This window comes from Rhea americana, unplaced genomic scaffold (assembly GCF_003343005.1).
Source record: "Rhea americana isolate MKP2758 unplaced genomic scaffold, rheAme1 scaffold_168, whole genome shotgun sequence".
NCBI classification, from domain to species: domain Eukaryota; kingdom Metazoa; phylum Chordata; class Aves; order Rheiformes; family Rheidae; genus Rhea; species Rhea americana.
The window spans coordinates 1261257-1286301 of record NW_028185794.1 but is presented as its reverse complement, the minus strand read 5'-3'; the positions used below and the strand labels follow the sequence as shown (position 1 = coordinate 1286301).

The window sequence follows — 25045 nt, the reverse complement described above, 5'->3', positions numbered from 1 at the left end:
GGCCATCACCGATATCCTCCTTGAGGGGCGGCAGCACCTCCTGGCTGCCTTGGGCAGTGGCACAGGCCAAAGAGGCAGTAGGGCTGTGGCATTTTTGATGCTCCAAATAATTGCTACTCTAGGCTGAAAGGTGCTTCACATGTGCCTGCATCCAGCYGTTCCAAACTACTCAGCTACTCTTCTTCAGGTTTACTATAGGCARTATCTGAAGAGCAAGAAAGCTTTGAACAAATTTGGTTCCGTTCTTGAGCTTCAACACATCTTTGAACCGTCCTACCTCAGAAAAGGCCAAGTTAATTTTATCAGGCAACGTTCAGCCTCGGAGGAGAGGTCACACAAGTCTCAGTCCGTGGAGCAGGAAGAAGCGACCGAGACGACACAATTTCGGCGTGCTTTTAACCGTGCATTTCAGTGCAATGGGTGTTTCTGCTTTCACCRTAATGCAACATTCCAGTTCAACAAAAAACACGCAGCGAGCCCCAGAAAGCAGCAGCTCGGCAGCAAACAATGCCATTAACTACTTACACAACAGAGCGAAGAAAACAAAGCGGCYGTTTCCTCGCACCCTCCCCACCTTCTTCCACCCTCTTGGCAGGGCAGTCGGGAGGCCCAGGTCYGCTCCTCGCCCTCAGCCTTCCCATGGCATCTGCTTGCTTTGTTTTCTTGCCACTGTGCCAACCTTTGTTTTTATTCTTCCCCAGTTGAGCAAACACAGAAGTTTGCTGAAGTTTCATGCAAAGTTGGGCTAGCTGGAACCAAGACATTTGCATAATAAAATCTTAACAGCTGTTCTGCCAGGCTCGATCTGGAATCCTGCCCAGCGGAAATGAACGCCTCCTAAAAAGGCGAGCCCAGGGGATTTAACGGCAGATGTAAATTATCACAGCCAAATCGAGCCACGGGGGCTGTTAACATGTTTCACACACTTAGAGTCAAGCACAGATTTGCTTAGGAAAGCCATCAGCACCAGGCAGGAGGCCCCAAGACTCAAAACTTGAGCTTCCACTGGGTCTCCAATTAACTCTTTCTTATCAGAACAAACTCCACTTCACCTGAAGAACCCCATCTGATTCTAGGCAGTAGTGGCTGTTTCCACTTTAAACAAGAGTATTTCAGTCTACTGTAGATTTTTTTTATACTTGCTGTTAACTAATGACATGCAAAAGAAAAAAAAGTAATCCTAGTGCCAAGGAATTAGGCTGCCATTCTTCTTTTCATCTGTTGTCTATATAAAATATGAGAAAAACCCTCACCTTTGTGTTTGCTGCAATCCAATTAGAAGTTTCACTGTCATCATCACACTTCTTAATCCATTTCTTTAACCACTGTTGGGGGAGAAAAAAAATGAAGAGTTGCTTTTAAATAGAGGAACTTCACGGGTTTCCAAAACAGTTGCTTACATTAAGSTAACGTTAAGGAACCCACAACCATATGCAAGCTGAATGCTGCCACAGTGAGATGGGATGATCTCTAATTCACAAAGCTTCCTATGATAAATAAAAATCTGTGTCTACAGACACATGCCAGAAGAGTATATAGGATCAGAATTCTTCGCAGTTACCACCATTCCTAAATCCTATCTTTTAGGAATTATTTGGCATAGGGGAGAGTGGGTTGGGGAAGAGACCAACTTAATTTAGTTACAGATATTTCCTGTAGCACCATCCTGATCTAGTTAGCAGGACCACTCAGCACAAACACTTCAGCAGTAAAAGCAAAAATTGGCCAAAATTGCACTCGGACTCTCTGTGCTGGCTAGCTTTTACATCAAGCCATATCATAAACTTTTCCTTAGGTTTGTAATGTCTCAAATTTTGCACGTAAGTTGCATGAAGACTATTTCCACATCCGAAGAATTAAGCTATCACTTTTTAAAAGGTGAAACCGTTAATCCAAAACGTGAAGAAAAGAGGAAAAGCAAAAACAAACAAAAACTACTCTAAGGAAATGCTAAACAGAAAGAATTGACTAAACTATGTCATAAGACTTCTCCAAAGTCCTAAGCACGGCACAGGAAAGGGRGGCTGGGGGGGGGGAGGGGGAAATGCACCAGCAAGAAAAATTTCCATTAATCTAAATCTTCGCAAGACTAAATCCATTTATATTGTACATTCTCAGACTCTGGCCATTTGAGATGCTCTCAAGCTATTTGAAAATGCCCACTCAGGCCCACACTCTCCACCTTACAGTTTTTTCTAGAGGAAACATGGCAACATCAAATGGATGCAAGCTGCAAAAGCAAAAGATTGCTTGCACCTGTTCGATAATAAACTAACCACATCTGTTATGGAAACACTAACAAAACCAYGCAAAACCCTTGCTGAGGTTTCCCTTCCCCCTCTCCAGGGAGGTCTCTTTTTGTGTGTTCATCACTAGGAATGCAGACTGCTCTGTCCTCAAGGCATGAAACACGTCTGCCTAAGCTCTGTGCAGGGTCTAGAGCAGAGAATCCCAGGTTGGGCCACAGCTTCCGATACTTCCATGAAAAAAATGGCCCAGCTCAACTCCAGAAATCGCTGCAAGGCAGCAGCTCCCAGAACCAAGTCCAGATTCATTACTTTAGCACTACAAATCACAAGCCTGCTGAAGCACTGAACTCCTACAGAAACACAGTAACACTCTTTCAAGTGAAGCACTCATTTCTGAAGCCACCGATTCTTCTGCTTCTTCAGCTCACAGCTGTAACAGCCTCCACCTCCAAACATTTCCCGACACACCCGAGTTGCTGGGTCCTTATGAAGGCAGACTTCGGGGTCAACCACTGAAGGCATCCAGTACAATTTAGCTGCTTCTCCTCATGCTATGATCTAAATAGGTGAACCGTTATCGCTCTTGATGTGAGCAGAAAGCTTGTGATGCATTGCTAGGTATCTTGCATATAGCTTGACTTTATACTTTTGAAAGTAATATATTTAGATAAGAACTTAGACATGCTCACCTTGCATTTAACAGGATCATGCCAATTTTCACCGCAATTAAAGCTGTAAGTGAAAGAACGGAGAACTTAGTGACTAAGGTAGACAACTGTACTTTAACTAAGTTAATACAATGGAAGTTTTCATCTATTTTTTTCTACTAGAGTACAGCCAGTCCTAACTATACATCTAAAGTCACTTTGACTCTCTACAGTGCTTTCAAGAATTCAAGAAGTGTGTCAAGAACCTCACTTAATCTGAAACCATCAGTTCAGTTACAGGCTCTCAGTCAAAGGCCAGGCCTGCCTCTATGTCARATGAGGCCCTGAGACACAGAGAAGGCAACAGCTACGCAGTGATGGCCTTCCCAACCAGCTGCTCCTAATTCYGGTTCACCATTTTCAAGTGAAACACCAGTATTTATGAATACATTTTCTAAGCCTAGATATTATTTCACATATCACTGACAAAACACTCAAGAAAATGCAACAACTAAGACAGTGCCTTGCACAGGTTTTGTTGGCTGAAAATGAGTTCAAACATTTCTTTAAGAGAATTTATCAGCTGACAAAAGTAATCCCAGGAGTTTTCTCCCCATTTATAATTGTTCTCACTGGGGGCAATAATGCATGCGAAGGGCTTGTTTTGCACATTCAGGGAGACAGAGAAGTATGTGTGCAGCTGAAGGACCCAAAAGATCTATTACCTTCTTATAAAGGCCACTCCACCCTCATGCTTCCTCACCATCTAATGCAATATCCCCATATAAACTTATAAAAAATGCATACTAATATGCATTCAAAGAGTTAAGTGAAAAGCAACACCAAATTCTTTCATTTGATTGGTCTTACCAAAACTGACGTCCACATTTGCAGCGAACGGGCTTAGCATCAGGATATTGGACTTTAACAACATGGTGGCAGTCTGGGGCAGGACACCACTTTAACAGTCGATTACACTAGGAAATAAAGCAAGAGAAACCATAATGGCAAAAAGATGCTGCACAAGGAGTTTAATCCTTCACTCTTTTTCATCCTTTTAACTATGATCTTCGATTAAACTTCTTCCTGTCTTACCAGTCCACTGTACCAAAAGCGCTGTCTCCTTATTCCAAGCATTTACTTTCTTGGTTAGAGCATGGTGCTAATAATGCCAAGGTCGTGGGTTCAATCCCTGTTACGGGCCACTCATTTGAGGCTTGGACTAGATGATCTCCAAAGGTCCCTTCCAACCTTACCAATTCTACAATAGGACTTACTTTCTTACTGCTTCAGGAAAGCAGGAATAGCATAGTCAACTCTTCAATGTCAAATGGTCTCCTCCAAGAATAAGGAGGAGGAGTATGAACACTTCTGATGACCTTGTAGCTTGCCCAGAGAACACATTTAAGAGGAAGCTACAAAGCTTTCCATTGAAAAAGTATTTGTTAAAGTTGTATGCAACTAGCTATCTCTGTTCCACTGTGGCCAAAGCCATTCGAAATACCACTTACAATCATGCACAGTAACTAGCTTTTAAAAGCAGTTTTCTCATACCCCTTGAAGATCATGTCATTGCCCGCTCCTGTTTTACCATGACTCCTTGCACTTTTTCCAGCGAGAAAGGAGGTTATTCATATTTAGGGAGGACAGGTTTTTGCCTCCACAGCTGTTTGCCTCAGTGCATGCAAGTCAGAGCCCTAAAACTGCATTTGATGAATTGATCCAAAACTATCTAGAAGGCAACTGAATCCTATCTTTACTGTGACCACACACAGGTCTGCTTGCAGACCAAAAGGCCATCAAAAGTCTAGCAATTAAGTGTTTCCAGTGTTTCACCTCAAACTGTTTTTTTGTGAAGGTTTGATTCAAGTAGTGACATACACACTAGGCTCTAAAGTGGATCTAAATGCGTACAATATGGAAATGGRGACAGCGGACAACCTTCCAAAGCACCTTCTCAGTTAGTTTTTATTTTGAAGTTCTGAAGCTATTAGTATTTTGCTAAAACTAATTTTACAATTTTGCTTCAAAAGGCAAATGTTTAAGGCATATTCTTGTTTATAATGTTTCCCCGTTTGAGTCTGAAGTATCCCTGATAATACTTACAGTCCTTGTATGAATGTTAAGTGCTTCTCAGAACTTGAGCACCTCCTGCAATCTCATCTACAACTGTTTCCCATATCACTACAGAATCCCACTATATCCTTTGCTTCCAAGAACATAATAGGTTTCCAGGTGTTCTGCAGATTTTTTTGTTTCCCTATAGCTACACAAATAACTCAATGGACTATAAAACATCCCCTGCAAAGCCTCTAACTCTTAGCTACAGATTATGGACTATGCAAAAGATAATTTGCTCTAAAATAACACACAATCCTCACTTCCCTGGTTTGGAGCGTGTGCAAGAAAAACTCTTGAAGCTATTAAAAATTTCAAATGCAAACTCACCTCTACAAAACTATTGGTTATTAAATGCTGGTACTTTAATTTAACCTTTGAATCTGTGATCAGACGCCTGTGGAAGGGAAGAATATGGAAAAGTCATTGTAGTAGCAAATTCACTTTTTCCACAAATAGTCAAGAAGTTAAGACAGATGAATCATTTTGATATTTTCCTTCTATGCTTGCAGGTACTTTCTTGTACTTACCTGTTCTGTACTCATTTATTATATTTTTTTGTTACACCTACAAATATTACATTTAACTTCCAATACTAATTTCAGATGCATTAAAAAAAAAGATCATTCAGTTCAAGAAAACTGAACCTGTTGCTCTGGGGGTTTTCTTGTTTGTTTTAAACACTTTCTTGAAGAGTCCAAGAAACAGAGGAAACAGTTTCATTAGTTCATTCACTTTAAATATGCACATTTGGCAAACCTCTTAAAAGCTTCAGAACAACTGTTGTGGTGTTAATAACTCTGGTAGACCTAGTGTTATCTGGATTTCAATGGAATGCCACAGTTTATCAGCTTAGAAGTTAATGTTGATTTTTTCTTAGAGGGAGCATAAAAACCAAAATCGATTTAAATTCAACATCATACAGGGTGCACACAACACCGACTAATTTAAAATTAAAGTCATTCCATGCAGTAACAAACTTGCTCAGAAGTGAGAGAGCAAGAGAAAACCAGACAGATGGGAAGCCTTCAAAAGCACGGTGATCAGTTTTCTCCCGCACTGATCCAGTCGGCATTTACGGACTGCTGACGCTAGATGCATTCTAAATGATTTAATTATGTACTGCTGAACACCACTACACATCTTTGTTATGATCAAAACACTCTGTGCATATATATACACACGTTATATATCTACACGTGCGCACCAAAAGTGTGCGTGTATATGTACACATATATCTATGTGCACATATATATATATAAAAATATAAAAACTCACAATATAAAGCTAGACTAGTATGCACTTTGTGGTACTTTTAAATAAGACTGTGCAATACAGCTTTATGCAGGCCATATCACGTATAAATACTGAAGTTAATACACCATCCATTTCAAGGTGCAGTCAGAATCAAATATACTCTTGCATGTTATTATGCCAACGTTCATTAAAGAACAGTGYGTGTGACCGCAGTGCTACAGAAATCCTAGCCTTCAGCGGTCTGGGGAGCTTCAACAAACAACATGCTGGTTATTACATAAATACAGCACGTGACAACCAAAGTCCCAGTGCCAAAACAAAATGAATAGACTGTCAAATCATCTTATCATGGCCTGTGTCCATGGCAAGTCTGCAATCGCAGAATGCAACTCTTACCAAAGAAAGCAAAAAAAAAAAAAARTCTGGTAATACAGATTATAAACCTCATTTTCTTACTCCATGCCTAGCTTCTAGCATAATAAGCATCACATATAGAATTTCCAGTATTATGCATGCATCAGAAACWAGAATTTAAATCAAGTGTAATGCCTTATCTAACCAGGGCACACCTAGCACACTGTTCACTGTTTGCTGACCAAACTCTGAACGGTCCATACTCACCTGCTCTAGTCTACTAGGTTCAACAACACTTCCCCAGCATCACTTAGGCAAAGATCTTAAAGAACTTTGCCAGGAGTATTATTGGCTTCTGACAATCAGCAGAACGGAATCAGACAAATCAAGAGACCAGCTCCGTTCCCAGGGCCTGCAGACTACCCTCGGGGCTTCGTTCTTCTACGAGCCAAGGCACAGAGCACTGTCCTCAAAGTAGTCAGGGTGGAAAAGCAAACCGCTTACAAAAAACATTATCTCCTGGTTTCTTCTGGCAACTAAGTTCTGGAAAAAGCACTGCACAATGACATGTTTTCAGAAGCATCTCAGAGCTTCGTTCAAAGATGGAAGATGTGTTTTATCAGACGGCAAATTTTACACTTTTSTTCCGCTTTAACAACACTAACTCCTCAAAGGCTTAAATTAGTGACCTCAGCAAAAGGCACATTATGAATGCACAGCACATTAAAACATCCACATTAAAAATAAGGCAGCGCTCGTCTGCCTTCCCCTAAGCAAACCCCAAATTTGTCCATTCCCACCAAGAGGGCTGATTCTTGCAGACTACCACCAGCCTGCTGCCACCTGACAGTGGCGGCTGTTAGGACACCCGTGCTAAAGGCAGCCTGCTTTGCTTATTAATGAAATCAACAACTTTGCGCATAGGTTAAAGCAATTACCATCAGCATTAGCAAGGGTGAACAAGTGATGGAAACAGATTACCTTCAGTCAGTCTGAAGGTCTTCAAAGACCCTCTCTTCCACCCTCCTGCTCAACAGCATCAAGCACAGTACGAAAACCAACAATAAACTAGCTAAATACTCACAGATCCAGGAAAGCCATCTTAATTGCCAAAATTGGACTTGTATGGAAATAATGAAACTTGGAGATATACTGCCCTATTGAGGGCAAGTATCAAAAAGGGAGCAAATTACAAGCTTGGATAATCTACTCGATTAAACTACACATTAAACTTGTGTGCTGTATAGCTTGGAAAACTAGAGCTGGAGATTTTGTAAGAGGGAAAGGAGCTAAAAAGGAAAAGTTAAGCAGAGTAGGACCTACGGGAGAGTAGGACTTCCCAGGTGGATTACTTGCATTTCTATTCATGCCAACTCGTAAGATTGCTGCAGATCATCTTTGCCATTCAAGTAAAGCACTGGGGTTTTAAAAGAAAATACTCTTCTCTCCCCCCGAGATGTCATCTTACTACCATAAGGCCCCGCTATCCTCACCATCTCTAGGTACAGAGAAAGCTCACAGCACCTAATCAGAGGTGAAGCCTGCACTGGCTCACCATAGAGCTCTCTGCTCTAAAAATCACGAAGCGAAACGCAGAGGCGGTGAGACGTACCGCTACGTATCAAGCAGCACCCACCAACGCCAGCACAGCTGTTACCACCACTGCCTTCACTGATTTCAAAGCCTTCAACTAACCTACTTCATGGGCATTATCTGAGGAGATGCAAAAGGACACCTTTATTCAGAAGCTGATGTAATCAAGAACAACTTTATGGATTGTGAAGAAATTTGCAGTGTAAAGCGTACAACTGATAAGCAAAGTCTAGCTCTCAATTGGTTCTGGTTGGTCTCCTGGTACTCAAAAAATTCCATGTTGAGCCTGTGTGACACCACAAGTTACATTCAGACTCCTGTAAACAAAAATTTCAAGTCACTTGAGATACCATGCCAAATTAAGAGTCTCTTAGAATAGTTTCCATCCACTGAGCTCTACAAACCACCCCTCAAGCAGGGCATGAAGGCACTTAAGTTGCTTCCACTTCTGTTCAGCCTCCTCTTTCTTTATGACTAACGTACAGCCACTAATGCAGAGCGATATGGGAAGTCACTACTCTGGAAACAAGTGATACAAAACCAGCAAAGTAATATCAATGAATGAGTCAGACTCCAGGAAGGAAGAGTAAAGTAACAGAGAATGAGCTTCTATTTAGATGCTTTTTGGTATGAAGAATTAAAATGGACTTAATCAAGGTTTAGGATTATGAAGGATATTACTCATGCAATAGCATCACCCAATACAAAAGCAAGGGAAGCTTATGGAATTCACTGCCCCATCATGTAGGAGCAGTCAACCCACAGCTGGGCAACTTAAAGTGACACAAGCTTACATACCAGTTTCATCAAATCTGACGTTTGAGGGTCAACTGTTCTCTATCAGAGGGCAGAAAACACGTCCTACAGACAGTACACAGGACTTGCTTCCTCTGACTCACTAACTATAGCTCTGGGACTTGGTGAACCAGTGGGTTGACCTAGCTAGGAAGTCCTAAATTCCTAAGTAAACCTAATGAAACAAAATGCACAAAGCAATTAAACAGGATTTTTTAAAGAGTGCTTAGTGTTTATTCTATTGTCATGCTGACCAAATCAGCCAAGGAGCCTTTCCTGCAAGTACTATGGCATGGCTTCTCCAGACCTAAACAGGAAGTTAAGAGACATACCAGTAACAAAACAGACAATCAGCACCAATCCTTCTGCTGCCTTAAAGCCTCTATGCTGCTTCCTACAAGCCAGACCACTGGAATAACACAGGAGTAACAAAATAGAAAAACAGAGAAAAGCCAAGAGGTAGCAACGCATCATACTTACATAACTGTATTATCATCAACTAAGATATCACAGCCATGAGCAGGACACGAAATAGTCTAAAAAGAGGAAAGAAAAAAAAAGGTCATAAAAGGACCAGTGTTAATCCCACTTTGCATCACAAGAAATTCCAAGGCCAGAGACTTCACTAAAACCCATAGCAGAAATAGGACATTGGCTGTATCATCACACACTGGTGGCCCAGATGTGCCACCGTGCATGATTCTTCCTGCCGAGAGCAAAGATGCATATACAAATTCTAGGCAGTTCCTTTCACATTCAGCAGCTGCAAAGAACTCTATTCTGCAAAAATCATTGTTTGCTTTAATTTTAGCAGAGAAGAATTTTCTCTTCTCTCTCCTATTCCTCTCCAGTACACAGATTTCTCCCCCCAAAAACACGGGCGAGTTGAGACTTTACCTGTCCCATGCCTTCCTCCATTATTTTGGTAGTTAAATATTCACTCCAGCACTGCATACAGAACTTGTGTCCACACTCTAGGCCAGTAAAGTACTGCAACAACAAAGAATAAGAGATATTGGATAATTTTATCAAGTGGGATCACTAGATCATTTGGCCCTTCTTGGTGCAGTGCAATTTATCACGTCTTGTCCTCTAAYGCCAGATTTGAGACACTACTATTTATTTTGCATCACCACCACGGAACATTGCTGTAACAGCTTTAAGCGTACTTTGAAAGTCAGACTTTGCTCCCCAGACCCGACAGCGAGGAAAACATGGCCAACGTTTCCATCCTGCCTGCCCAATCAAATTGATCTTTGTTTTATGAGTATATACATACTTAACATAGCTCTCCTGTTTCACTCTTGCATGTGAATAATAAAGAAATAAAATAAAAAAAAAAAAGCAACATCATGAAACAGGTCACAGTATTAAGATGACACCCGGTCTTGTTTCCTCATGTTCTTCTACTTGCATTCCCACACATGGGTGCTGCCTATAAATCCTAAAATGTACRCCAACCAGCTACACAAAGGCACTAACGTAGCTACCACCTCTCACTCAGGAAACGGTCAGCTGATCRGTGCGTAGTCTGCATGCTGGGCAAGCACTGAACAACAGAAAAAAAAATTGTGCACGCTTACACCCTTAGTAGGCACGTGACAGGTTTGCCAGCTTGCCTTGTAAACTTCCCTCTGAAACCCAGATGCTCATCAGATGAAGAGGCTAAGCATCCTAATTGGCAGGTGCAAATTACCCCCAAAAATTCAATAATGATTAGCTGTTGCAGACAGCAGCAAGGACAACTTCATTTGTGTGAGTATCATCTAGACAAAGCATGTCAAGATACCACCTGGGACTGAATGGTTACACAAGAGGTGGAGAAGCAAACACTGAAGAGCAAAGACTGAAATGAAATTACTTTTCCTCAGGTCATTTCAATTATTTTATACTGAGAGCCAGTGTATTTGAAACAGTCTACTCAYACCACTATGTAGGTTTCTGTTTGATGGCTTAATTTTTCAAACTTTTACTCTTAGCCAGTATGATAGAAAAAGAACTTCACTCTGAACTGCCACAATCTTGCACGAAAYTACATAAATAAAAGCAAGCAGCTTATCTTCTGCAAAACAGCCTGAAACAGCAGCAGGWTGCTGACAATTAAAAAAACAACAATTAATTTTAAGGAAAAAGAAACGTTCTGCTAAAACTGCTTCCTCGCCGTTACAGATTCAAGATTGCAACCATCGCATCACTCGCTTTCGTTCACCTGTCGCTAGCGGACAGTCAGGCTGCRCTCATTTTCCAAGGGCTGCAGCGCTCGGATTGCGCAGGGAAGGCACTTGTCAGCACGCTCTTCCCACGGCCTTGCCATTTTGCGATGCCCGCTTGTCCAGCGCTCCTGCCACAGGCCGAGCCCAAAGTTTGAATCCAGCCCTGGAACCGGCCCGCGATGCTACAGCCAGCAGGCTCGAGTCGGCCTGCCGTTCCTGCGGCCCGGCAACAAGCTGTGCTTACCGCCACCAGGAGCGGCACGCTTGTCCGCTGGAGAAGCGGGGCTACAGTGGAAAAGTCCCCCGACATCCGTAGCTCTGGGGATCTCAACAGCAACACCTGATCCAGTCTGAAGATGACACTAGTGTTTCCCAGAATTAGGGCTCCTCCACATGCGATGGGAAGTAAGCACGGACAAGGGGATCATCCCTTAGYGAACCTACGTGCTCCTGCAGCAGGCACTCACAGGGAGGCAGCGCACAGCGGCGGCGGTGGGGTAGGGACAGTAATTGCCTGTCTTCAGTGAAGCCTGATTTCAGCTACCTCAGGTAGTGAAAGGATTTCCTAAATGCCCACATAAAAGGCAGCCACCACACTTCCTCCCAAGCTGCAGAGAGTTCAGAGTACCTTTTATTTTAACTCATTTCTTTACTTTGAGGGAGTTCCCAATTATTGTTGGCTGAGCTGACAGCAGATGTCAAAGAAGCAAGCAAGAAAGACCAACACACAAGTGCCAAGTGCAACGGATAACGGTCACTTTTGAAACAGCACGTTATCACAGGGGACAGCTCCACTTTCACCCTATCTGTACTCATCACCTACTTTTCTTGCAGAAGTCAAAGCGACGCCAAACACTAGCAGCAGCATGCTGCCATTTGACACCTGCCTCCACTCTTCTAGTGGCACCAACCCAACCAGAGGAGGGATCAGCTCCTCCCAGGTGCACTTCCCCTAACAGCTTCACTTAGGCCTCCTTTACTTCTGTAAGCAAGCCATGGTAGTGCCAGTTAAACAGATGGGGTCAYCTGAGCGGCCTCAGAACACACAGTTTGGACAACAGCTTCCCAGACACCCTCACCCGGGCGGTGTTCCTCTCAAATGGGATCTGAAGGACGAGATACAAGAGAGGAGGTGGCAAAGCTATAACCCTCTCTGTTCCTGTCTTCACTGTACTCCCAGTGAAACTTTTACTGGTAACTACTGAGACCTGACGCTGGTTCATGGAGACCATGAGAGTGCAAAATATTTTGCTTAAGCTTTCAAACCATTAGGATACAGCCTGCCATAAAGGCATCACATGCTACATTTTGCAGGTGCTTCCCAAAACTTCATAGTCATCCTCCTCACAGACTAGTGAGGAACCACAGTTCTGAGCTGACTAAAGAGGTCACCATAAAGACGCAGCATCTGCCCTTAGCCATGTCTTAAAAGGCAGACTGACTGCCACCCTGCAATGACACCACGAGAAGGTGCATATCCAAAAGTCTTAACGCTCCTGTAGTACCTTTACAACGTAAAATCTCTTAACAGAGTATTTCCTAGTTCCCAGCTTTCTAAAGGCTGAAAGGAGCTCTCAGGAAAARTACAGCTTTCTAAACCATCTGAGAAAGTAGTAAAACCTAAGCAAAGCAGAAATATTTAAAAGCTGAGATTCTAGGTTAGGTATTTAAATAACTCTTCCCAGAATTCCTAATTCACATTGACCAAAGCAGCTTCAATACAGATTTCAAACCAGATGGCTTATGGTCACCTTAGACACAGAGCAACTACAGCCTTTTACAGAAGAAATCAGAAACATTAGCCTTTCTATATGCTCCAGCTTCCGCATATAGCAAAGAATCCTAGAATCACAGAATCAGTAAGGTTGGAAGAGACCTCTGGAGATCATCTAGTCCAGCCTCCCTGCTCAGCAGRGTCACCTAGAGCATCTTAGACAGGGTTGTGTCCAGGCAGGCCTTGAAGATCTCCAGAGAAGGAGACTYCACAACCTCTCTGGGCAACCTGCTCCAGTGCTCCGTCACTCTCCCAGCGAAGAAATTCCCCCTCACGGTCAGGCAGAACTTCCTGTGCTTCAATTTCTGCCCATTGCCTCTTGTCCTGTCACAYGGGACAACTGAAAAGAGAGTTCCCCTCAGCTGCCACTTGACTCAACCTATTCACCTGCAACATCTCGCTGCCCCACCTGAGAAAGTGCTCTCCTAATAATCAGGTCACCACTACTTCTAAGGTGCCTTTCCAACCACAAAACTGTGAAGAAACATTAATACACTTTGTGGAGTTCCCTCYAGCAGCCACAAAACTGCTTCCCAGGCAACATATGTACCCTGCGGCCCAAAGGAAAGCCTGTCAGTCACGAGTGGTAGGCCTTTTGTTCCCAGCACAGCAGCCCCACTTGAAGGAGCCTTTAGCATCAATAGGAGCTTATGAAAATCTAGAAGTAACAAAGGCTGGTTTTCAAACATCTGTTCAGCGCACCCTCCCCCTCCAACCTGAGCTCCCGAGAAACCAAGATTAATCAGAAATCTGCTGTGTGCAATACCTTTTAGGCTCTCTGTATGTAACTCATCATTATCCCTGTAGTGGTAGTAAATAAACTATTTTCACTTAAAATGTTGCAAAGCCTAAATTCAGAATTACTTCACTTCCTTACTATCTGACACGGAAAAATCTGTGATGACTAAACAGTAACATTTTAGTATAAGGTAGAGGGACAGACAAGTCTCTCTCAAAAAAAAATTAAGTACCTCTATACAKAAGGCAAGCAACAATTCTGCTTTGCAGATATTCTCTAAAAAGGAAATCGGAGCATTCAAGGCTTAAAAGGAGATGCACGAAGCACTGTGGTTGCTGGCTCAAGAGCAACAGTGACCTTAATGCTGAGAATCTCAGCTGCCTGAAACTGGGCTTTGCTCTGCTGTGCCTGTTCCAAAGCAAGGAAAAGCCTCACAGTCAAGCTACAGCAGCAAGAGTACTTTATTCAAGGCTGCTCATAAAAACCAGAGCTCGTAATGGTTTACATTATTGCCGAAAAGCAAGCTCCAACACACCCAGAGCACGAGTGGAAGTCTTGCATAAGGGCCACTTTTCTCTTTAAAGAAGGCCAGGCAGACGTCACAGTGCTTTGGACTGTCAGAATGGTTCCACGCACAAGGATAAGTTCTGATAAACAGAAACAATTCCCGATGTGTGTCAGCACCCTGACCTTTGGCAAAGTCACAGATGGACTCTCGTTTGAGCTTTTCTACTAATCTGAGTTTCTTCCAGGATCTCCTATCAGAGTGTCCTGCCCCAGAAAATTCACAGCAAGTTGTTTGCCTGTACAGAACACAGAAGCAGCCTGGATCTCCAATTAGTGCACCTGAAAGTTCGTGCTTTGTGAGTACCCACAGAAGAGAAGCACTACCACCAGTCTTGCCACAAATCAGAAGACTGAGCTAGAGTCCCAGCAAGCCCTTCTACTCTAATCTTCTATAATTAGGAACTGGACAGACATATCCATTGGTTCTGTGCTCAGAACAGCTCAACTTTATTTTACCCCAGTTCCACTTTCTTTTATCCTAGACTTTATAGCTTGACTGTTTTGGATCATTATTTACTTCATTTATAAGCAGCTTCCTATCTTTTTGTTCTATTTGAGTAAACTGCTCAGCCTGTCATATTTTCCACACTTATTTTTTCTTGCATGTAGCATTTATTTGCATGTCTCAACAGGTATCTGACATTCATAAAAGTCACATGATCTACTGGTCTCCTTTTTTTCCCCTTCAATAACTTCACCAGACTGCTGCCCAGCATCCTCRAAGGTCTTTGCAGAAAGGATAATCATCTCCTTTGAAATACAACCCCATCTCTGGGTACTCTAACACTGTTTGAGGTTCGGGGTTTTTTTGGGGTGGTGGTAGTGGTATTTTAAGCTTTGCCAAACTTGCTTTGTCAAAGTAAGGATCAAAGAGAACGCACAAAGCACTACATAGTTCTGCAGTCTTCGCTGTATTATTTGAATCAGCTGCAGCACACAAGGCACAAGGTTGCTATGGTAAAAAAAAAAAAAATCTTTACCCTCTTCCCCCCCCCCCCTTTTTTTTAATGTGCATCCTACAGATTAGAAGATTCAATCAAAAATGATACCTCCGTTTCTTTTCAAAGGCTTTTCATAATACTGCAGGAGCAGTCCTCATGGAGGTGTCCRTAAGCATCCAGTTAAGCTTCAGATAGTAAAGTGCAAGGTGCTTATCACATAAAAATTGCCTTGGCTGCCAGGTACTCACCGAGTTTGGGTAGTTTAGGTAGCAGATCTGACAAGGCATATCCTGGGCTGATGACCTTGTGTTCATCTGGCGCGTTCGAGACTTTTTACTTGGATTAATTACATGACACTCTGCAAAGAGCTTCTCCAAGTTGCCATCGAAGTACCTGCAAAACACACGTAAGAGAACAGGAATTTAACTACATTCTCTGCAAGTAATTTTTCAAACTCTGTTCAGGAGTTAAATGTACGCTCCAGAAAACTCACATACCCACTACTTTTAAAGTACTCTTCACTAACATATCACGCTGTGGTCCTGACCACAGACGGGGATATTAGACAACTGTGTCTTTTCAGAGATTTGGGCCTGAATTGGGTGCTCCTGAAAGTTCAGATACCTTCAATTCTTCAATTGCTTTTCAATCAAGTTAGTTCAAATGGAAAAGGACAGTAACTTGATTAATTCATGATTCTCCAGAGTTTTGCATTAAAGATCCAATGCTACCTAAAACAGGAAGTTAGAATAAAAATATCTTATTTCACAGTCTAGGAATCTAGATACTTTCTTAAAGTGCAGGTTTGATGCTGCCAGATTAAATTTTCATTTCAGCTTAAGCCTTCCATTTTTCATAAATATCTWATCGCTACAATATTAAAGAGTAGGCAGACAGCAGCATTCCTAGTACGGTTTGTGAATCAGCATATCCCTYGTCACCGAGTTTTGTGTTTTCCTCGGTGTACTCAGTTTACATTAGGTRTGCCTCAGAGAGTTGACTGGAGCCCAGTTTTCTGCAATCGGGCTTCACTTTTAGTACTTCTTTCTCTGCTCCCTGGAGCAGGATGCACTGGTGTCCCATTACAGCAAATGTAGGACTGCATTTATGATCAGACATCTCCAGAGTTTGGAAAAACTGCTGTTGTATCAGGTATCTAAACTCCACTTATGCCAGTCTCCATTTTAAGCCTACAGCAGAGTGAATACGGTCTGCCCCATGGACCAAAATCCTAGCCTTTCAAGCATCTTTTTGTCTCCAGTCTATTACACAATGTTCTGACAACCTAGGGAAAAACAATTCCAAGTTCAAATTTTTTCCAAGGATTAGATATCTGAGAGGAAGAACAGATGCAAAATTGCGTAGAGGGGAAAGGAAAGACCGCTCTATTTCTATTTCCCACCCCTTTGAGGGTCGGGGGGAAGATTGTTTGGGTTTACACTGCTACAGAAGGCTTTTCAGTCAGGTTAGGGTGGCCAGATTTGAAAGACCTGGGACCAGGCAGGACAGYCTCTTCCCAGTGCCCAGACACCACATCTTTCTTTAGCCTCCAGCAGCTGCAAAAAACTAATYAAATCTGACAGTTAACCAGTTAACCCTGTTCGCATGGGCATCCCCTGTTCAGTGTCAGGAAACTAAGCCTTTTCCTCCTCCTCTCCTCCACCACCATCAACAGCAATTTGAATTCAAGTAAGGTGGCATCTGCCTGGGAAAAAAATCCCATCTGACCACAGTGCAGTCACTTAAATGTAAGACCAGCAAATCAAGTCCCAACAGACAACTGTTCCTATAGCTAAGAGSCAAGCAGAGCTGTGAGATTAAGAAGATACCTTTAGAAGACATATACTTAAATGCATCACAAACTAGACAAAAAAAATCCCTGCTATCCACCAACAGACACAAGACAATCAAGTCTTTCTGCTGGAGGAAGAAGTTACCAGGTCTCTCTCAAAAACCTGGGACCAGGTCRGACATGCAACATCTAACCGAACCGCCTCCTGCGAGTCACACCTGCATCGTTCCAGGGGAGGCCCAAATCCCTAGCAGCTCTCTTACAGCACTGCGAGATCTAACTTACCRTCAAAAAAGGGTTCGTTCTTCCTTAGAAGGGCAAAAAAGTTACTTCTGAAGGTTTAAGAAAAGGTCCCTATTTTCCATCTCTTATGAGCTACTACCAATTCTACTACGGCTCCAGCCCCATAGCAAGTAAACACAGTATTTGGGGATTTATGCCATGCCAGTGAGCCATCACCTAATCAAAACTGCTTCAAAAATGTTATTGTTGTGAGCTGAAGAGCCCCTAGAAAATGGTTCATTACTGTTTCAGAAGTTTCTTAATGCAGTTCACCAACTCCTGAAAATATTTTGTATGCGTTAAATCCTAATTTTCAGGTCACTGAATTTTGAAGCTGGTAGTAAATTCTGGAATTATGGTATGCCCTAGGGTTTYGCCACTGCTTTTCTATGTTAGCTCAGGGATTTAACATAACCAAGGTATTTTATTTGCTTTCAGGATTACTTCTATCTAGAAAATTTTAGCAAGTAATTTGGTACACTCCCAGTTTACACAGTATTTGTCTATTAAAGAGTCATAGATAAATATTTAACTCCACACAAGGTTTCTAGCGGTCAAATTGTTCTTGCATGCAGCATGGTCAGCGTCATATATCCTCTGTGCAAAAATAGTAAACAAATAGTTGGGTGTAACATTTGCAAAGAAAATAAAGGTTTTTGAAGACAAACCCTATCACGCAACTTTAATACTAACACTTGCAGTCAACTATATGCTCAAGGAAATATCAGAGTTATTTTTAATGGTGAGCTGTTTTTAAAGTGTACAAATCGCATCAGGAACTTGACTCTACCACTTTTTTTTTTCACCTGGAACTACCTATCCCTTCCAAATACCAATGGGTAACTAATTCAGAACATCCATTTCCTTCCCAAATACTCAGGATTTTCCCAAAAAGAAATAGAAAATAAGAGTTTAATGTGATATAGGGTATTTAACTGGGCTAAAGGCTGGTGATAAAGCCAACTCAGAGTCAGATGCACAGGCTGAAGTCCTTGACCAATTTAAGTTTCCAAAGCACCAATATTGCTAAGTATGCAGATGCTTACACTTTGGGACAACAACTATGGTCCATACTGAATTGTTTCCATGTCAATTAGAAGCACTTGGTCTTGCATGTACTTCCATAGCAGAAACAAATGAGGCAGCTGAGACAGACTGACCCCATTCAGCACCATACAGAAAAAGAAAAAACCAAAAAAAAAAGGTCAAAAAAAAAAAAAAAAAAAAAAAAAAAAAGGAAAGGGGGGAAAACTAACTCAGAACTGCTCATCCCTAATTTTAGAGTGTTTATTACCATTTGTAAATAGTACCAATGTTTGAGGGAAACAGTATAGTGGGTATTCCTCTTTTCCCAGCTTGGGCCCGCAAGCCATTTTCTTTGAATATATTTATTTTCTTCAGCATGCCTGACTGCATTGAGAAAATAATTTCCACAGTTATTTGCATGCATGTGTGTCTGACTCAAAAAAACATGCCAGAATTGTGTAGTAAGAAAACAAAAAAGATACCTGGACCTTCCTGGAAGCAAACAATTGACAGGGACACTCTGGAATCAAGTCCAACACCAGTCTTTCACAGAACTACCCCACCATTCCTTAGATAAACACACTGAGCTCCCAACTCACGCTGTTCCAGYTGCTTCGATGGTAAGGAATCACAGCTTCCTTTACCACATCTTTAGTACCCACTTGTTCAAATGCTGACAGAGACCAYTGGAAGATCTCCCTCTGCCCTTCCCGTGTTCTTCCCTTTAAGGGGTTCACAGCAAGCAATGGTAGCCCTCCTTCTTAACTTTGGCATGACAAAGCAGGTCAGCTCCTCTCTCTTTACCACATCTCTCCACATCCTTCATTGTCCTAGCAAACCTTCTCAACTATTGGTTACACATCCATTCCTCCCTCTTGCACCTAAGGAAGCCAGAACACCACACATCTGGTAAGATTTCATCATGACCTTGTACAATTTCACCAATACTTCTCAGTTTCTCCTGGAAATATCTCACCTAAGGCATCCTAAATGGTGTTACCCTTCTCCAGAGCTCCTCCATGTTAGCAGTTCCATTTTAGTCTCTACCAGAAATCTCATATTCTCCATCTCTGTGTTGACGAGACTTGACACTTTTCACTGTTACTATCGCTGGAGTCCTCCAGGCTATCCAGTGTTTTCCTCTATGACATCTGGATCCTCCTCTGAACTGAATAACTCAACAGATCGGTGCCAAGTCACTCACTAATRCTTTACTGTTCATCTCAAAATTATACAAGGGACTTCACTAACATCTAGTCTGCTAGTTCCCATTTCAAAGTAACACCATACGTACACACACACCACAGTAACACTTGYATCCATCTTCTCTAATCACTACTTACACAGCACCAAAGCAAATGCTCTGTTGAATTCCAGATGTGATTTATCACATATCCCTTGCCTGCGAGAGAATTGGAGGGTACCAGAGAAAACAGTCAGATTTACTTGGACACAGTCTCTCTTCAGAAAATCATTTCTAAATCAGATCAGCTTTCATTTTCATTCATCTTGGTCTTCAACAATCTTTTCCTACACACCTATATTTGGCCACTGACTTCCCAGCCATGCCTCCCTTTTTATATATGCCTCATATTTGATATCATACAGTTGCATGCTATCGCCTCTGCTGTGAAACTTGGGAGAAAACCTTTAATTCCCAACTCACTTCCTTCAAAACTCTGGGGTTATTCCACTCCATCCTCCTCTTCCTGCCTGGAATGCCCTGCAGTTTTGCTTCCACTTTGGATGCAGTAATCTCCTTTCCATGCTACACCTTTTGCATGGGCCATAAGCCAAAAATCATTTATTAATGAAACCAGTAGATTCATTTTATTTTAATTGATCGCGTAGCCTCTGCCTCGAGCTTATCTTTACTGTAGACTACTCCTCCTCCCCAAATTCTTACTCATTTGGCTGTGGAAACTTTACAAAGTAACTGAGCTTGACTTTTGACTATTGTCACACGATTCCTAAGGCTCTCTTATCGGGTTCTTAGTGGTGAGGTTCCTCCTTCACATCTTGAGGAGGAGCAGAGCACCTTTCTGAGATTATTTCTCATTCAGACAGGCTCGGCATTAAATCCCTTACGTTCCTTCTTCTCCCCTTACGATGCAGACACTCAATAATTTTAGGACTTCTGATATTCAAGACAGGTTATGCTCTATTCARCGTTAGAGTCTTTGTTCAGTATGGCTGACTTTGGTAACCAGTTCCATTCATTTATCAAAGTTCACTTTTTATTACAGACCATGGTGTTTTTTTCTGCTACTGAAAACTCAAGTCACACCAATAAAAATTATTTTCAAATTCTTACATAATTTCTTTACTGATTACCAAAAACAAGTCCATAACAGCATCAGGTCTTGTTGGCTGAGGGATTGAGCTGGCATCTTCTTTATTTCCTCAAGATAAAGTTGGTCTCCACGGACACTACTGTTGGTAACTGTCTAATAACAGTTTTCCAGCCATAATCAAATCCCATCCAAGGGAGTACCACAGATTAAGAACTCTCCTCCTTGAAAATAAAAAAGCTTCTAGCACACACTCCAGGAAATTTCCTTTAGGGAAAAGGCATTTCTGAATGTTAGCAAATCACTACACTCAAAGTAAGAGATTGTATCTTCATACCAAAAAACCAGCCGTAAGCAATAATTTGGCGCTTTCTCTGCCCTCGCTGAAAAGCATTAGGCTCTTACATGTCCAAACGAAAGGAGACAGGTACCTACAGAGAGGAGCCAGAACACCAACAGCAAGGGTAAGAGGAAAGAGGCAATCTAGACCAGCAGCGGCACCCGAGAGGCACTTCCAGACTTCTCTGCAGAGGGGATGTGGACACGCAAGCGTGCAGACTAGTGCCTACAGGAGGCTGGGTCTCCATCTACTTCAATATCTCCTTCCGTCCCTTAGGTGATTAAATAGGGCTTTCGCTTACATGCTGGACTACTTTTTGTTACAACAACAGTCAGAGGAAGCCTCCTTCCACGTCAAGCAGGAGAGCTGTGTTTCAGTCTCTTCAGCATGTAAAGGTTCCCCTCGGGAGGGGCGGATGCTCTCGGCCATGGTAAAACTGGAAGTTACTCAGGGTAGCAAAGTAACGACCCAAAGCATTTCTCTTTCACTTGCTTCTGAAGGTACACGCTCAATCCGCACCCACTAGTATCCTGCCTCTGTTAGCCAAGCTTGTGACATGCTCAACTTTGGGGGAATTTCAACACCCGCTCCCCTCCGATGGCAGGGATATCGCCAACATCTTCAGCATTATGTTTGTCTTCGTCTAACGCTTTATTCTCCAAGGCTCGTGCAGAGTATCAGGCATCAGAAGCTGAACTCCAGCATTTCCCCCAGTACGTGCTTCCATCCTTCCAACAAATCCACTTCAACACAGCTTTGCTTTCAAATAACTAGTGCTTCCCCAGTGGATAGGGCATTTTTTCAGTTGTGAATATTGTTTCAAGTGGAATAAACGTCTGTAACACATTTGGCCTCTTAATAATGCCATGCAATTAGTCCATGACAAAGCTGTCACAGGCAAAAATAAGATGCTCATTAAAAACGTGCATAACAACACARAACAGCAACTAAGAGGTTTTAATGTTTCAAAAGACGGAAGCTTTCATCTCACAAACTCAGACCTAGCAACACTCAACACGTATCAAAAGCGAAGACACTTAATTTATCTGCTTTCCTACAGGCAAGGTTTGATAAGGCTGCCTGTTAGGTCTTGCTGATTCACGCTGAGCTAAGGTAAAACAGACACTGGCAAGGYCCATAAAGAAATACCATTAAGCAACACAGTTCAAACTCCGACTTGGTACAGAATCAAGCACCAAGTACTGCACCCAAATATTATCTCTTAGCAAGCATAAAACCAATCCACACTGCAGGCAACAGCAGTAATTCACTGGGAAGCCTTCCTAATGATTATTAGGAGTGAAAGAGGCTAAATATATACCAGTTGGAAAGGTTTAAAATAATATCCCCCAAGAGGAGGGGAGGGAAAAAAAAAAAAAAAGAAGTCTCCAACACTGTTGGAGACCATGGATTAAATTGGTGTGAAAYAGCACTGAACACAAACGCTTTTACTTGCCGCTGAGAGCCCTGGGCTAGCAGCAGTTATTGCCAGCTTGCCAACAAGCACTGCCCCACGACCAGACGCTGCCCGCACRGCGCTCGCTGCAAGCCAGGCTGCAAAGCCAGAAGGCAACGGCTGCGCTCGGCTGGCGGCAACAGGCTGGACATTTCAGGCACAAGGCTTTTGCCTGACACTGAAGACTGGGTGAGCACACACTGCTACTTCTAAGCTTCAAGTTGTGTTTTTTTTTTTTTTTTGCCTTTTGAACAGAGCACATCCCTCTTCCTCACCACGAACGTTCTCCAATCAGCTCACCTACACCAGCACAACGTCGCACTAAATCTTGCTGGAAGCACATAAAGCTAAGCAAGACTCAAACGTGTCCTCTATTCTTGGAAGACTGACCCAGACCACATTTGGGCTTAATCGGCCGGTCGCCTTCTTCTCAGTGGAAACAACCTCTCTAAATTTTCCAAGCTTTCAGGGAGCAGATGCAATCTTGTAGCTAGCTCATGGCTTCATTTCCAGCTCCATCACCACCTCAGCTCTCTGCTTTGCATCCTGGCTGCTGAGACGACTACCTGCCTCCTACCCCAGCCTTCACCTATTTCCGCAGCAATCGCAAAGCCTTCTCGAACGCTCTGCAGAGTCAGCTCTCAGCCTCCTCCCCAACCTCCCGCTCCTGCGTTTAACCCAGCTGAGCGTCAGGGGAGGGCTGCAAAGGGCTTCTTGTAGGCTACGCGGCAAGGGGATGGCCGAGAGCAGTAACAGCCAATTGAAGAAACTGTTTTCACGTTTTTCTAGTACGACAGAACGTTAGCAGCAAAAAATATAACTGGTGTGCAATAGCTGTGTAGCCAGGGTCACGTATAGCATTACTCACAGGGATAATTCTGTAGAATTAAGATAAGTGTTTTAATGAGTATGTACTGAGAACAATGGTTTACCTGTGGATTTTGTAAATATTTACGTGCATGTGAAATGTTTTTGCTGGAAACTGCAAAGCCCTTTAACTATAATACCTCACAGAGAAGTAACTAATATCCCCTTAGGGAAAAAGAAAAAAAGAAAAAAAAAAAAGAAAAAAAAAAAAAACACATACAACCCAAAACTGGACTTTTTAAATTGATGCCAGTCTTAACAAGCAAGCTTTAAGTCAAAAGGGCAAAAAGTCTGTTAAATAAAGGGGTCAAGTTCCAGTACATTTATGTAAAAGTACCTCAAAGTGAGATGGAGACAGCGAACAAGAGTAAACTTCAGACTCACCAAAAGAACCAGCACAAGAAACTCAACAAACAGGCAGCAGTCATGTAGAAAGAACTCAGTCTGCATGCTTAACAGCTGCAGTCAAAGTTTAATAACTTCAGAGCAACTACACTCATCCACAACAGAAGCCTTCATACACCTTCAATATTAACTAATTGAGGTCATTAGTCTAAGGAAAACAAAAGCTGGAAAGCTTAAAAAAATCCTGTCAACTCAGAAGAAAATCTAGCCCAAACAAAGCATAAGAGATACCCAAACTCCACCAGCAACTGGAAAGATTACACAGGAGTGGCCAAAGATGTCATTAATCCCCTACCCTTGAGGAAATACCTGAACTCCAAAGTCATCCATTAGCAAACTGAATATTTGCTGCTCCTCTACACCCTGTGTAAAAGAGCATCTTGCTGCGATAGATGGGCCAGGCAAGGCTCTGCCTCAGCCCACAGTACAGAACACCCATCCGCTGCTATTTATCAAGTTGGCAATCCTAACAAAGGCTGCTCTGGCACAAGCTTCTATAGACTAAGCAGCCTGTCTTCTCCTACCTGGATCATCAGGCAGGGATATAATAACCATTAAATCTGAAACAGTTGCAAGATAATAGGAATCTGTTTGTGCTTGCTTTTGTCCAGAGCCTAGGGAAAAAACACCCTAGCTGCGTGTATTCAAACCCAAAGGCACCCCCTGCAAGGGGGCAACCGGCTTCCAAAACTTCTTTGAAGTCTAATAGGCATTATTAATACTAAGACAAGAAGTCACTCTTAGCCAGCAAAGGCTGCTAAAGAGACAAGGAGAAAAGAAAAGAAAAAAAAAATGAACACACACTTAGAGCTTGCACAAGAGACTCTCCTGCCACATACTGTGCATTCATCCATTATCACATTAATCCAGTAATAAATATTTCTTGAAGGTCTGAAGTGTGGCTGCATGCTAAGATGGCTGCTTACCTCTCCATCAGCTTTTCTTTATCCCAGTTGAAATGGCTAAGCAGTATCCGAGTGATAGTTGCTGGATTCTAGAGGGAAAAAAAAAATAATAATGAACAAGTGAGTAGCTGTTTGACAGAGTTGGTACAGTGCTATGAGTACCCTAGGCAGCATTTTGGATAAGCACATGGGGAAGCCAGTGCATCTGACAACATGTATTGTCTACATAGATTACATAAATTAATACACCACAGAAAATAGTTTATGACTTGGCAAGTAAAAAAGATTAAGAACAATTCTATAACAYAGTAGAGCTATAAGAAAAGAAACTAGGGTTGAAGACTTCAGGACCAGGTAGTTACTGCTGCCGCAACGGATGAATTCATGACGTCCAAGTGTCAACCTCTCAAAAGCCCAGCATGCTTACACAATAC

At 42.4% G+C, this 25045-nt stretch overlaps 1 protein-coding gene across 1 annotated transcript in view; it reads right to left on the bottom strand.

The window, feature by feature from the left end:
* Positions 1-24726, bottom strand: part of ARIH1 (ariadne RBR E3 ubiquitin protein ligase 1) — a 40783-nt gene extending 16057 nt beyond the window's left edge. The window contains exons 1-8 of the mRNA XM_085300735.1: positions 24633-24726; positions 15496-15640; positions 9911-10003; positions 9494-9549; positions 5345-5411; positions 3767-3873; positions 2939-2981; positions 1254-1325 (exon numbers count right to left, since the gene is read on the bottom strand). Of these exons, the coding sequence (XP_085156861.1) occupies positions 1254-1325; positions 2939-2981; positions 3767-3873; positions 5345-5411; positions 9494-9549; positions 9911-10003; positions 15496-15640; positions 24633-24640 (591 nt within the window). The 5' untranslated portion in view covers positions 24641-24726. The remainder of the gene's footprint in view (positions 1-1253; positions 1326-2938; positions 2982-3766; positions 3874-5344; positions 5412-9493; positions 9550-9910; positions 10004-15495; positions 15641-24632) is intronic.
* Positions 24727-25045: the final 319 nt, after the last annotated feature.